The sequence below is a fragment of the Neodiprion fabricii genome, chromosome 5, assembly GCF_021155785.1.
Source record: "Neodiprion fabricii isolate iyNeoFabr1 chromosome 5, iyNeoFabr1.1, whole genome shotgun sequence".
NCBI lineage: Eukaryota > Metazoa > Arthropoda > Insecta > Hymenoptera > Diprionidae > Neodiprion > Neodiprion fabricii.
Window position 1 is genome coordinate 3,143,741 of NC_060243.1, and position 15,594 is coordinate 3,159,334.

The window sequence follows — 15,594 nt, forward strand, 5'->3', positions numbered from 1 at the left end:
ATACAAAGGGTTAACGTTAACCGAAATCATTCGTGATTGATACAAATTATATGCTGCCTTATAAAGTGTTCGTGTCACCAGTCAATACGAAAAATGAATAATAAAAAAGATGACCTTTGCTATGAAAAAAACAAAAAAAAATTGCACAATATCAGAATTTCACCGTTCCACGAGGATAGGGGACGCCGAACGTCGCGTCGCGTTTTCGGATCTGCAAAACGTTGCGCATTGCGTCTTGCGGAACGCAGCCTAGCTGTACAAAGCCTATGTATAGGTAGATACCAGATACTGTACAGTATGCGCCGCACGTGTATATATTGTATATACGTATATGCATACAAGGTGTCTCAATTTAAAAGCGACATTAAATTTTCACCCGAACTAATGGTTCAATGGGAAAACGTGTCCTACAAAAGTTGTATCTTTCATAGGAGGACAGATGTTTGTCCAAGTTAGTCAGGAAATTTTTTTCGTATAAAGTTAATAATTCGTAAGATACAGCGATAAATAAAGTTCAAAAGGATTGCACTTGGGATTGCTCTGCAATTCATCATGTCTCAACCTCCCCGTGTATTGAAGAATTTAATTTTTTCTTCTATCTCACGAACCATTCAATTTATAAGAAAAAATTTCCTCAGAAGGTTGTACATTTTCGAATGAAGAATATTTTAGCTCGAACATAAAATGTGTGATTCCATTTTTTTTTAAATACTGGTCCATCCTCCACAGCATCACCAGTTGAGATGCTGAAACGCGTGACAAAAAATTTTTCTCGCATTCCCCCCTCTTAATCGAACAATCTTTGTTGGACACATTTTCCCATTGAATCATTGGGTCGGCCGAAAACGTAACGCGTCTTTTAAATTGGGACACCCTGTATATATATAGATAATGTTGTATCTACGTAGTGAACGGGGAACCGCATTTTGCAGGTGGTCAACCTGGTTATGTTCGTTATTATATTTTGCGCACGTATTTTGCACTGCATGGTACAGTGTTTGGTATCGAATGAATCAATGCAAAAAAGAAATTCGTTGGAATTCGAACGATTTTTGGGACATTTTTTATCTTTGCTATCCAAGTCGAGCCGACTTATCGTTATTTATATTATATATATATACACACACATTTGTGTACATAAGTGTATCGGTGTAATATAGATAAAGTACAACGCAGTGATGTAATAAATTGTTATCTAATGCTTGCAGGTTACGGCTCGATTACATAATATACTCTTCCAATCAATGATAGTGCAGCTTTTTTTTTCATCCCTCTCTTTTCGTCTTCCTAAGTGGTTCGTTTGATCAACTTTTTGTGTGTTTATACCCCCTGCACGGTTCTGTTACATGCGTGTCAATTTCTTGGGTAGAAAACTTGGGTAGAAGATTCGTTGATAGCGATTTGATTAGTTAGATACGTGTTACTGCGTGAGAGATAAATGTCGGTTTTGTTTTTTTTTTTTTTTTTTTTTTATGTTTTTTTATTGCTGACTTCCTTCTCTACTTCTTTAATATAAGTAGAATTTTTTGCGCTGAACGTGAAGTATAAAAACGTGGTAGGTACTTAACGTGATGGTTGATTCGATTATAGTGTGGATTAATTTTCGTTAGTTTTTGTGTGTAATAAGAAAATGCATTGTTTTATATTAATGAATTTACGAACAGCAAGATTTTTAAGAAATTTCACGATAATGATGAAGTTATAGTAACGTTACATGTTTAGGAAAAATCAACACCTTTCGAGATGTATGAAATTTCGTAAACCATGATAAGTAAAAAATATTGATATTTTGCAATTATAATTTTTTTTCACCACTGACGATGGCGCTTCGTTACGTTAACGTTACCAACTTGATTCAGCATCATCAAATTTTAAGGTTTATTATACCTGTAGAATTGTAAAAAAAATACGCGTATTTTAAAGTTCATGCTCAAAATTCGAGCAACGTTATAACTTTTCTTAATTTTAGTTTTAATTCACTCGATAAGCCATTCTTCCTTATAATTATTCAAGTGGATGGTTCAACTTCTTCGTCGACGCGATTCGTCAGGTATTCTCTCCAGTTTTTGCCAACCCAGCATCACGTGTTATACTTGTTTCTATATTAAAACGCCTCGTCGTCAATGCGGGCTTTTATACGAATCCGTGTCGTTTATTTATTTATCCTTTTTTTTTATTTGTTTCTTTCTTTTGAATCCTTTCTTTCGTTTGTAATAAATTTGCGAGTAAATGAATAAAAATGAAAAAAGTCGAAACTTGCGCGATGCTTTAACGAATGAGGTTAAACCGTAGAAGAGTTTGAGGAATTACATACATAAATTTTACCTTCGAAGCAAGACATCAAGATACCGTATAATTGTCGGTGGGGGTAAAAAACTTTGGGAAAGGATCGATATTTGGAATAGTTTAATTTTGATCCGAAATTTTAATCATCCGAAAATAAAATAACGAAAGATTTCGAACAATTTATCATTCGTTGTTTTATTCCGATCCTTCCGTACTTATATCCCCATCCATAAATTATACGGTGTTTTAACACGTCTTGCTTCGAAAGTAAAATTTATATACAAAATTCCTCCAAATATTTTACGATTTTTACCTTTAGTAATCTTTAGCAACCCTTAGTTTCGACTTTTTCATGTCTTATACTTTTTATTTATTTAATCGCATGTTTGAAATTTCGGTATATCGGTCATTCCAAATATTGACCCTTCGAATTTTTCTTATAAATGGAATTTCTTTGTCTTCTCAACTCTAACAGTCTCTGCAGTTGTACGATGTGAAGGATTACACGCATCATGAATACTAATTATACTTGCAGGAACGGGTGGCTGCAAAGAGCCAAGGAGTAACACCCTTATCGGGGGAAACCCTTCGTTTATATCCACCACCCCCCTGATTTCCGCCTTCAAGACTGTCATCTTCAAGACTGTTTCGGGAATGTAAAAAGAGGCGTTTATGCTCTGGATTTTCTTCTTTTTTTTTTTTTTTTTACCTTCGAACCAGCTGCTTCCTTCCTTTCCATGTGCTTCGGTAACAGCTGGATCGTGGAAGTGTAACAAGGGTGGCTTTTCCCCGGAACTCGGCTAATTTTCTTTACGTGTAATGTACATTTTACATATTCACTCAGCAAACAGAACACCGAGTTGTGTAACGTGGAATGAAAAATATTTTAGATTTTAAATATCCTCTTGTGAATTACGTCGATGAACTGAAATTTTTTTCGTGTTAAATGTACAGCAATTAAGTAATTGCACGATTTACAAATCTGATTTTAATAACATTTACAAAATCAATAGTAATAGTTACGATATTATATGCTTACATTGTTGAAAAATATTTCTGGCATGGAACAGTAAATTCCTCATATTATAGACTTAATGTTTATTCAATTTACAAATACAACGAATTTAATAAACAACTTAGTATATTCGAATTAATTTTATTTTTTTAGCGTTTCTTTTCTATAAATTTTTATAAAATGAACAAACTTTGATTGTAATTTAAGACAAATATTTACGTTTCTCTGAATTGAATTTGTAAATTAACAACTGTCTTTCACAGTAAAAGTGTGTGGTAAATTCACAATCATTTTAAACAGTGTAAATAGATTTCAGACTCAATTTGACGTTGATTTGAATCTAAAAAATTGCTGTACATATATATTCCCAACACACAGCTACGTAAAATCTACATTACATGTTTTTTTTCCTTGCAATCTCTCAATTTGTTGATAATGTCGTTATATCGTTGAACTAATCTTGTTGAAAATTAAGTAAATATTTTTAATTTTCGTCGCTGATATATATATTTATTTATTTATTTATCTGACATACCGTGTATTTGCTGCTATTTATGTTATATCGGAAAAAGGAGGAGAGGGTATAAAAGATCTACGCAAGGGGAACACATCGTAGAAAAGGGACAATAGAACCACTTATTATCCCTCTAAAGCGGCGAAGATACTCCTGAGCTCTTGTTCGAGCGGATTTCCATGGATATTTAGTAGTCTAGTATCTAGCATCTAGGTATGCGCATGCATACATAGATGGATTTTTATCTACATAAAAGCGTGTGCCGTTACGCTCCTCTGTCTTTTTTCTCTTGAGACTGCAACGGATCTCGCTATCTACGGTTTTCCACGCAACATTTTCCGGAAGTAGCTGAAGTTTAGGTATAAATCCTTAGCGGTCAATTTACTGCACGGGCATCTACATCGTTAGTTCATCGAAGCGTTAAACTTACTCTTTCGAAATCCTCCAAGGTTCACGGTGATTGCTGTACAGTTTATTTTTATAATACTTATTATACAGTGAAGTAGAAAGTGAAAAATAGTAATGGTTAGATCGCATTTTAAAAAACGAAACGATCGATAGATCGATATAATACACATTTTTATGAAACAATTTACTAAATCTTAGAATAACTCATCATTGATAAATTTAGCATTTTTATCCTTACACGCATACCGTTGTTTGTGATGCAAAATAATCGTTAAAAATTACGTAATTTTATATGGAAAATTTGAAATCAGATGTTGGAAAACGGGAGAAACCGAGAACTATAATTATACCGATATGTACATAGACATCAGAGAAACGTAAACGCGGGTATATCTGGTAACGTTTCACAATCTGTATTGTTACGTACACGTACTTCCTTTGCGCTTGCGAAGCGTGAATGATTAATTTTTGCGAATTAGCAGCCTGCTAACTCGTATTTGTAGTGATAATTTTACAATTTTATCTCTTGCCTTTTTTCCTTCTCCTTGTGTTTTATTCATCGTGATTTAAAAGAGTGTCTCCGAGTTCGTTTTTTTTTTTTTTTACAACGCTGTGCGGATGATATAATTACATTATTAAAAGATACTGTGGGGGGAGACGAAATCACATACAACAAAGAGAAAATTGGAGTGGTGTTTAATTTTTAACGAATGTAGAAAATGTTATCACGTCCAAGTAATTGGTACACAACGTTATCGTAACGATTTATGACGATAAATAACCGTTGTATCGCGATTTTGGAACTGTTTGAATTTTGGTAAACCGTAATAAAAAAATGCATACAGTAGATCCTCGATTATACGAACTAATTGGGACCGAGCTTAGTCGAGACTAAGATAATGAAAATTTCGTATAACCGAAATGAAATTTTTATATTAAGGTATAATAATATGTATAAAACAGAAATTTAAACCGACAAACAGTCCGTAATAAACATTTAAATACATATTAAACCACTTTTGAATACCGAACGATTATTTCATTACTTTGTTTTTATATAGTCGTGTATTGCCAATTGACGAACTGCTACTCGACATTTTTTAGCATGTAACAATATTTATTTTACATGAATAATATATTTTTTGAACCGACGCGACGTTCGGATAAATCAAGTCATGGTTCGGATAATCGAGGTTTTTGTCTACTGTATTCATATTTTGCAATCTTAGTTCTTTCATAATTATTGTAAAAATAAGAAAACAGTGATTTTGCCCTAACTTAAACCTCGCAAAATATTATGACAATACCTTATATATACCTACCACGCTTACCCTGCTCCGCAGGTATAGTAGATACCTACTTATAAGATGCGGCGTTTCCTCATTCTGTGCTATTCAAAGGTGCGCTTTACCGTGAAGACCCATTCATTCTGTACTGTAAATACCTATGATATAACGTATACCTGGTCCTACGCTCGTTCTTTATGTACCAAATGTTCGCCTGTCTATTAATTTTCAAGTAGGTATAAAGAGACGAAGGACGACGAGTGCATGGGAGTTCTTCATTCTGATCTATGCCTCGTACGCGCAACGTAAAATACGTCGAGTTTCTCGAGATTGAAGCTAGTATAACATTATCGTAACGAATTAGTGGGGGAAAAAAAATCAGTGTACAATGATTACCAAGTATAACCAAGATTTCGAAATATGATTGTGTTTTGTTTCATTACGTACGTTTTACCGACAATTTCACCCGATTTCAAAATGGCGAAGTAACAGTTTTTTTTTTTTTCATCTTTGTTTCTCTTTTGTTTTCCTCAGCATGAATCATTACGAAAATACTTACATTCGATATAATTGCGTTTCACTGCATACGAAAATATTGAAATATACGCGTTTAAATCTAGAGTGAATCTAATATTAACGTTTTTTCAAGGATCTATTGGACTCGTCTATCTATTACAAAATATTCTGTATATGAATATACGTATATATATATACCTATATCTAACAGTAACGATTAAGGTTAGAAGCTGCGATTGTGTTTCGTCGGAAAAAACTCATTACTCACATATATTATTCATGTACAATAAACAGGCACGCGTGCATATTATCCAGATATAAATGCGCATACACACATATACAAACTCGCATTAAAACGGATGTACGGCTTGAGGAAGGATCGAATAAACAAACCGTTGAAACTGTTTTTAAACGACGCCGTTGGCGGCTATTTCTTCTTATTTAGGGGCGAAATACATTTCTTTTTTTCTTTTATTCTTACCCTGCCATGCAGCAGGAATCAACGGTGTACTTATACACCGCGTTTCTATTTCCTCCACATCCACTCGTCGTTAACTAACCGAGTTTATTTACAAAAATTCTTATCCCCTTTAGCCTCGAAGAAGATCCTCCACGTCTACACTATGTCATAAGTGGTTTATTTCTCAAGTACTACGGTCCGCTGCAAGCATGGTTGTTATGTCGATGCTTGTGTATAACACGTGCGGCGATGCTGCAGGGTTATACGAATACGAATAAAGCGAAGAAGAAGGAGAAGAAAAATTAATAAAATAATTATAATTCTAAATAGCATATTTCTTGACGCCTCTTATCCTGTGTTCAATTTTTCGTTTTTTTTCTCTTTTAATTTTTTTCCCCTTTCGTCGGATGCGGTAACACTGAAATAATAGAAATTAATTTTTACAATTCGAACCTAATATATTTATATACAGCCGGGTGTCGCTTGTACGGTTCTTTGTTCCAAGAGGAAAGATAGGTAGGGACTTTCTTGAAACATTTAGGAACCGTAAAAAGTACGAGACCGAGGGACAAAGGAGGCATAAGGTATATACGAGATGAAAAGAATGCGGACTACCGGAATCTAGGGGCCGCATACCGACAGAGTGACGCGCATCGGCACTGCGGTTATTGCACACACTCTCTCACAGTCTAGTCTCTATCGTTTTTTCTCTCTCTGCTCAGCGTGCAGATCATACTATGAATAATTATTCATTAATATATATTTTTTTTTTTCTCTAATTTACCGTTTTATCGTATTCTTCAATCTTGATTCATCGTTTCCATACCCATGTAACCATGGAGTTTAAACTATCCATTGTGTTTTGAATGGATAAGAAAGGCAGGTTCAGTAAACCTGCGATAAAAACGACGATCCTCGACGTGTTACTCTTTCAAATTTTGATGTTGTTTCTTGCTGTACGGAAGTAACCTTTGTTTCGGATTTTTATCAGGAGTTTACCATTCGAGGTCTAGTCATTCAACCTGAACCACCCATTATTTGTATTAGGTATTTCCGATTTCCTTCTCTGGTCGACTGGCTTAATGACCCGAAACGTTACCCTGGAAAGGTTCAGGAATATCGCGTACCGCTAGCTTAAGTTTTGTAATTTCTGTACCTGCCGATACCTTATATGCCTGCAACGTAATGAGAGCTCCTTGTTTCTATGAGTTCTAATTTTTTATTTATTTATTTATTTTTCCATTTTTCAGAATCACTTCAAGAGCCACGCTTCATAACGCAACCGTCCAGCAGCGGCAGTATCCTCAGCGAGGGTCGAACGAAAATATTGCAATGTCAAGCGAGAGGTTTGTGCGATGTCGTTACGGTAGGGTGGTTCACTTTTTAAACAATCTTTTCCTTTCTTTTTTTCGATCTAAAAATTTGGATAACGGTCTCTGTTACCGAAACAGGAATATCGTATCACCGAAAAATTTTCCTATTTCATTTTCAATACCCGATTTTTATGAACAATGATTAATTGAATCACGATGCGAGAAAAATAAACTAATATGTATATGTAAGTCGGTAAGGTGTACAAAATGAAAATAATAGCCCTCCAGGCTTTACCATAATTTTTTTTTTTTCAGTATTTGTTACAAATTTTTCGAGTGGCACCTTGAAAAAAAAAAAAAGAAAGTTAAAAAATTAATTACCCTACGTTATAACTATACAATCCAATCAATCACCTTGTCATAGATATAATATGGCTGTAATTGTTTATCGTACAGTGTACAGGCTATTCCACCTTCTTTCCTTCCCTTTTTTCCTATCACGTTATGGTTGTGCATGGTGCTTTTATCCCTGTCTAACACTCTCAGGTGAAATATATATCACGTGACAGATAGAAACACCTCATCCGGTGGGCAAATGAAACCTTGTGGATGCACAAGTCTCCTGTAACTTGATCACGTGACCCTTGTAATAATAGAATTAAATCGAACCAAGGGTGGATACGCACTGCTATACGTATAATATAATTGGTGTTTCGCTTTGAATGAAATTACACATCTCGTTTATTTAATATAATTTTTTGGTTTAACCAACATTCTTGAAACTGACTTTGAAACAATGAGACACCAGTCCGGTATATCGACGGCTGATTTATTCTCCAAAAGGAGGGTTTGTTAATAATTATTCATATCGAATTTGCAGGATATCCACAGCCAAAGTATCGCTGGTTCAAAGACGGATTACCGCTGAACAACGAGCTCAGCTCCGAGCCCTACTATCGTATTCTGAATACTCGAAGAGAAGATGCAGGAACATATTATTGCGTGGCAAGCAACGAAGTTGGTTCTATATTCAGCGAACGGATAGCTTTTTCGGTTGCTTGTAAGTAATGATACATTATAATTAATTGGAATCTAAGGAGAAGCTGCAAAGTAAGTTTTAATCAATCCATTGATGGGCTCTCGTTGTTCTCTCGAAAGATATGGAAGTCTTTGAAGATCTAACCGAGCGAGCGGTCCTAGTCGAATCGGGGGACGCAGCTGTTTTAAACTTGCCTGAAATTGAGAGTCATCCGATTCCCGAAGTTATCTGGCTAACTTCAAACGGACCGTTGGCTTACGACATCAAGTATGCCACCACGGCTAATCAGCACACCCTTCTCATTCTATCTGCTTCGGAAAGCGACATGGGATACTACAGGTATGTTCGGGAGTAAATTTTTACACCTATAATTTTATAATAAAACATAAATAATAATAAAATATTTTCGTCTTTCATCAAAGAGCGAGGGCGATAAACACCCAACTCGGTAAGGAAGAAAACAGTCCCTTCTTCAAACTCCAGGTGACCGGAGATCCGAACAAAGAGATTGCACCCAATATCATTGTAAAGCCTCAAGACACCCAAATAGTTAAGGATCATCCAGTCACTTATCTGCATTGTATAGCAAATGCAAGGTATGCAATCGGACTACTAAGAAAAAAATCGATGTTAAGCGGAAAGCTGTGATAGATTTCTTTTTTTTTACCACTTTGTTATCGTTTATATTCAGGCCGTTACACGAGCTGGAAACACTTTGGTTCAAGGATGGTATACCGATCGAAAATGCCGGTATATCTTACAGCTTCAGGGATCTATGGAACCGAACACTTGGTCTGCTTTCTGCAAATTTGACCCACACTGGCCAATACACTTGCCACGTAAGCCTGAGGACCGGAGGCTATCCGACTGTCACTGCAAGCGCTAATATCACCGTTTACGGTGAGGAAATAGAAACGATATTTTTTTGCATGGATTTAATCATTCTGATGAGATTAATCGCTTTACGTCTGGCTGAGAATGAAACACGATCAAAATTCTTGCAGAAAAACCTACTTTTATTAACGAATTGAGAAGAGAAATTCTTGGAGATTATGGTTCGACGATATCTATACCATGCGACGCGGTTGGCGTACCACCCCCAAAGGTTAGCTGGTTCAGAAATGCGGCTTCTGTAGATCATCTGTTGGGGATAAGGTAGGAAAATCATCAATTTTGGAATACAACAACGATTTTTTACTATCAGATGCCAAGTTTTTCAACACCTCTATGCAATTAGGTATGATATGGAGGAGGATGGCTCTCTCGTTATCCGTAAATTGACCATGGAGGACTCTGGCATGTTCCAATGCCTTGCGACCAATGAAGCCGGGGAGTCATCTGTTTATACGTGGCTGAAGGCCAAAAGTAAGTCATATTTGCCTTGTGAGTGTTTTTTTTTTTTTCTTGCAAACAATGAATTTTCGTGAGAGTATGTTTTCGATTTTGGGTAATATAATTATTTGCTGGAATCGCCTAAGTGGGTACCGTTTATTAGTAATAATCATTTATATTCTTTTTAATGATGTGTTTTCGTTGGGCAGAGGGATCAGGGACAGGAAGAATTGGAAAACGAGTCGCTCGCTGGGCAGCCGGCTATAATGTAGTGAGAGTTCGTCAGTCTGATCGACAGTTTAAGTTCTTTCAATATCCAGACAGTAAGGAAAAGTTGACGTTTTGGACAAAGAAATAGCAAGAGCAAAAACTATATGAAAAAAATATATATAAATAAAACAATTGCTCTGTAGATTGATTAGGCCTGAGATACCTACCACTTTTAGAATAATCGTAGGCACGAGCTTGAGTTTGCAGATATTTGTACAGTTCACTATTTGTTGCTTGTTTCATGTGTTTGCATTTGAAATTTTTTGGTTTTTTATTTAGTTGATACTATCATATACACATATACATAGTTACAGAGAATGGGATTGATATTGCTGATTATATTATATTTACATGCGCATTTACATTTACTTACCTACATTTACTTGGCACGGGTTTTGTTTTGATTGAATGCCGACAGTATGGAATATAAAGGCCAGAAGTGATTTTGGCGTAGCGAGTATTTCTTATTATCAAAACAGCGTGATAATTGTGTTGTTATTTATCCTCTTTTTTTGGTTTATTACAGATTTATTTTCGTTTTGCACTGCACCTAGATATTTTTTATATCCTTTGATTATAAGGAAACTCAACAGGCATATAAGGATCAAACAAATTATATGCTTCACACGGTTTATTTGTAATATGATTACGACAGATTACTTTGAAACTTGAACGAATCTCTAAATACCTGTTGATTTTACTTGTAAGATTTTTTTCTGTTTTTTCGCATTACTCTTTATTTCCCACATGTAACGAAGTTATTTCAGTCACCCAATTGAGTAATTTTGTATATGGTACATACACGTCACTTACCTGTGTATCATAGCTGCAGTATAACTTTCTAATGTCATCATTTACGCGTTTTAGGTCCTAATTTTTTTCTTCCAAACAATACAAAAACATGGACTAAATTCAATTGTTAATTATTGGAAGACAAAAAATATGACGGTATTGTGTAAATTATGCTGTGAAATTGGGTTTGTCATTATTTTAGTCGTGATTATAAAATCATGTATAGCCTGTTAATTGCATGATAGAAGTAGAGAATGATAAGAGAGGATATTAAGCTGTTAGAACTTGTGTTACAGCATCGATACCAGTTATGGAATCGCCACCTCGAAACGTAACTGTCTTGGACGGCAAAGATGCTTCGATAACGTGCAAAGCTGTCGCTGCGCCAGTGCCAAACGTCACATGGATTTATAATGGTATTGTAGTGAAGTACCACATTACCTTTCTACTGCCTGTCAATTTCGTAGTATAAGTTAACGCTTTTTCCTCGCTCCTAAAGACGCAGATACCGTAGAAGTTGCCGGCAGAGTTCAAATTCTAGAGAACGGAGATCTGCTGGTAGCAGCTGTAATGCCAACTGACGCTGGAAAGTACACGTGTATCAGGGCAAACGAAGCAGGGTCTGTAAATGGATCGGCTTATCTCACGGTATTAGGTAAGTCTATAAACTTTCCTAGATGTCTGACTTTTCGCCTATAACTTTTTAACAAGGCAATTAATACTTTTTTTATTCTCCACTTCAGTGAGAACACAAATTATTCAGCCACCGGTCGACACGTCGGTTCTACTCGGTTACACTGCCGAGCTGCAATGTAAAGTTTCCAGCGATCCAAAAGTGCCGTACGATATCGCATGGTTTCATAACAAACAGTGAGTTGAATTATTTCTAGTAATTTCCTCGGTATATATTTGCTTAGAACATAGGAGACAATTCACGCTTATTTCATAATTAGGGTTATAAATACAAGAGCAAGCCAAAGAGTGAAAATGCGAGATGACGGGGCCTTGGAGCTTGCTGCGGTGAGGGCCTCGGACGTGGGAGAGTACATGTGTTCTGTAGTATCGCCTGGGGGAAACGACACAAGGAAAGCCCGTCTTAGCGTTATAGAATTACCTTTTGCGCCTATAAATGTCCAGGCGGTGAGAATGGAGGAGATATCGCCACGAACGATAAACGTTAGCTGGGTGCCTGGATTTGATGGAAACAGTCCGACGAACAAATTCATAATACAAAGACGAGAAGTGCCTGAATTAGGTAATTGATCCTTCTAAAAACAGCGTAAACGTCCGTTTACAAAATCTTTTTGAACACTACTGACCGCATTCTTTGCCCATATATCCTCCACAGGCCCGATACCGGACCCGCTCTTAAACTGGGTTACCGAACATAGTAACGTATCGGCTAGTAGTCGTTGGGTTCTCTTAGACAGCTTGAAAGCAGCAGCTGCATATCAGTTCCGGGTTAGCGCAGTAAATAGTGTTGGAGAGGGCCCTCCGTCAGATCCTAGCAACGTCATGGTGCTTCCGCAAGAACGTGAGCAGAATTTGACCAATGGACACTGTGAAATGGTAACTTTCTTTTACTAAGATTTGAATATTCTTTATTCCCAACAGCACCGTCCGGCCCGCCTCTTGGATTCGTCGGATCGGCGAGATCGTTTTCGGAAATAATAACTCAATGGCAGCCCCCGCTGGAGGAGCATCGTAACGGTCATATTTTGGGATATATTTTGCGATACCGATTGTACGGCTACAATGACAGTCCTTGGACTAATCAGAACATCACAAATGAGGCGCAGAGAAATTACTTGATAACGGATTTGATAACGTGGAAAGACTATATAGTTCAAATTGCAGCGTACAATGACAAAGGCGTTGGGATATTCACCGATGGTGTGAAGATTAAAACTAAGGAAGGCGGTGAGCTGCAAATATCATAATTGTTTCAACTCGCCCTACCTGGCTTTCGCTTTCGATTCCACTTTTTTACTTGCTGTAATTATGTTATCATAATCAAATTTGAACAATTGACAAGGGAATTTTTATATTCTCTTTACAGTTCCTGAAGCCCCACCAACGAATCTGAAAGCCAGGGCGAGAAATTCTACAGCGGTAGAAGTATGGTGGAAGCCTCCGAATCCCCAGAAGATAAACGGCATAAATCAAGGCTACAAACTACAGGCTTGGATCGGTGGTAATTTTACCGAAGAAAATGAGTATAAGTCTACGACCGTTCCACCGAGCTTATTTGACCCTTTGGCTGAGCAGAGTGCCACGATTACAGGGCTGAAAAAATACACATTGTACAATATTACTGTCTTATGCTTTACTGATCCTGGAGACGGGGAGCGAAGCGCACCCGTTGAAATACGTACGAGTGAAGATGGTGAGATAGATTGCTATCGGTAGCTTCATTAATTTGCGCCCAACTTCTTTCAATGACTAGCTACAAAGTTCGCGTTGATTCATTTGATTGCATATTCCAGTTCCTGGTGCCATTGAAAATCTTCAATTTGACGAAATCAGCGACCGGGAGGTGACGGTGCGATGGAACCCGCCGCATGAAACTAATGGAATACTTACTGGTTATCAGTTGAAATACATGATAAAGGATTTACCAGAATCATTGCGGGTCGAAAATTTCACGGCAGACGTACAATCGACAAAAATTCAACATCTACAGGTATGATTGAGGTGCACAGGCAGCAGCAACCTTTGACTCGTTTGATTATCTCAATTTTGTACTGGAGAAATTTTTGGTGAATACTGTAGCAATTATTTCTTCATCCTCAGGCAACTACACATTATAAATTTGAGGTAACTGCTTGGACGTCAAAAGGTGCAGGTAAATCAAGAATTGCAACGATCCAATCAGGCGTTGAGCCAGTGCTGCCAGAACCTCCAACCAAATTGGCTCTTTCAAACATTGACGCCTTCTCGGTAGTTCTTCAATTCACCCCAGGATTTGACGGCAACTCATCGATCACAAAGTGGACTGTACAGGTAACATTAACGTCACAAATCGTCTCATTTTCGGTAGCAACGTTCTTCTCAAGGCTGGCTAGATGAAGTATCATGTGCACACTTTGAATCAACAGGCACAAACGTCGCGAAATATGACATGGTACACTGTCTATGAGGTATCTGATCCCGACGCAAGTACGATCACCGTTGAAGGATTAACCCCGTTTATGCAGTACAAGTTGAGACTAATCGCCAACAACGTTGTCGGTATGTCTGGCCCGTCCGAACCAACGAAAGAATTCCAGACAATCCAGGCGCCTCCTTCGCATCCCCCTCGAAACGTCACCGTCAGAGCTATGAGTGCGACCGAATTACGCGTCAGATGGATCGTCAGTTTCACTTTTAATGATTTTATTGAAAGACTGCGAAGACTGTCTATTTCCAAATCTTGTCTTTTCATTGAATTTACAGCCACTGCAGCAAATAGAATGGTATGGAAATCCTAGAGGGTATAACATTACCTACAAAGAGCTGAGGACGAACAAGTCTAAGAGCATATCTATTGAAGACCACACAGCAAATTCCTACGTACTGGAGAATATGGAAGAATTTGCGCTATACGAAATTGTTATGAAAGCTTATAACGATGTTGGTTCGTCTTCTCCTAGTCCTAAGGCTATCGAGAGAACACGTGAATCGGGTAAGCTTATTTCTTCTTAAAAAATCGTTTCGATATTCTGTAGTTGTACTTGCTTTGATTTAAATTGTCGAACAACTGTTTGAATTACAGTCCCGTCTCTTGGGCCAATCAGTGTTGAAGCAAATGCAACCTCTTCCACAACTATTGTTGTAAAATGGGGTGACATTCCCATTGAGCATCAAAATGGGCAGATTGAAGGCTTCAAAGTTTACTATGGCGCCAGTAATCGGTCACCATTTCAGTATAAAAATATTCCGACCAATGCCACATTCACAACTACTCTGACCGAACTACGAAAGTTTGTTCAATACCACATTCAAGTTCTCGCTTATACCAGGCTTGGTGACGGCGTCTTGAGCCTACCACCGATCAGAGTGCAGACCTTCGAAGATGGTGAGAAATATTGCTTCCTTTTGCTTTCATCGGAGTCGCACGATATTTAAAATCTCTTATTCCCTATATTAATTCATCCATGTATCAGCACCCGGGGCTCCGTCGAATGTATCTTTCCCGGACGTCAGCTTCTCAATGGCTCGTATAATCTGGGATACTCCTGAAGACCCTAACGGTGAAATTCTGGCGTACAAAGTCATGTTTCACCTAAACAGTAGTCAGGATCATCAATTTTCGAAAGAATTTCCAGCATCTGATAGAACCTTTAGGTACGTTTGCCTTTGACGTACGATTAGAACGAGTATT

General features: G+C 37.3%; 1 protein-coding gene across 5 annotated transcripts in view; it reads left to right on the forward strand.

Annotated features, from left to right (window-relative positions):
- LOC124183972 (protein sidekick) overlaps positions 1 to 15,594 on the forward strand; it is a 34,930-nt gene that overhangs the window by 12,825 nt on the left and 6,511 nt on the right. For 3 of the 5 annotated variants that reach the window (XM_046573211.1, XM_046573210.1, XM_046573212.1), the window contains exons 2-22: positions 7,736 to 7,831; positions 8,679 to 8,858; positions 8,957 to 9,176; positions 9,260 to 9,433; positions 9,529 to 9,737; positions 9,842 to 9,992; positions 10,075 to 10,202; positions 10,379 to 10,492; positions 11,528 to 11,647; positions 11,731 to 11,886; positions 11,975 to 12,101; positions 12,185 to 12,486; positions 12,580 to 12,765; positions 12,846 to 13,151; positions 13,291 to 13,617; positions 13,718 to 13,914; positions 14,025 to 14,234; positions 14,330 to 14,584; positions 14,667 to 14,895; positions 14,986 to 15,288; positions 15,377 to 15,557. In XM_046573211.1, coding sequence (XP_046429167.1) covers positions 7,736 to 7,831; positions 8,679 to 8,858; positions 8,957 to 9,176; positions 9,260 to 9,433; positions 9,529 to 9,737; positions 9,842 to 9,992; positions 10,075 to 10,202; positions 10,379 to 10,492; positions 11,528 to 11,647; positions 11,731 to 11,886; positions 11,975 to 12,101; positions 12,185 to 12,486; positions 12,580 to 12,765; positions 12,846 to 13,151; positions 13,291 to 13,617; positions 13,718 to 13,914; positions 14,025 to 14,234; positions 14,330 to 14,584; positions 14,667 to 14,895; positions 14,986 to 15,288; positions 15,377 to 15,557 — 4,171 coding nt within the window. The remainder of the gene's footprint in view (positions 1 to 7,735; positions 7,832 to 8,678; positions 8,859 to 8,956; positions 9,177 to 9,259; positions 9,434 to 9,528; positions 9,738 to 9,841; positions 9,993 to 10,074; positions 10,203 to 10,378; positions 10,493 to 11,527; positions 11,648 to 11,730; positions 11,887 to 11,974; positions 12,102 to 12,184; positions 12,487 to 12,579; positions 12,766 to 12,845; positions 13,152 to 13,290; positions 13,618 to 13,717; positions 13,915 to 14,024; positions 14,235 to 14,329; positions 14,585 to 14,666; positions 14,896 to 14,985; positions 15,289 to 15,376; positions 15,558 to 15,594) is intronic. The other 2 variants (XM_046573214.1, XM_046573215.1) reach the window with 1 other exon arrangement.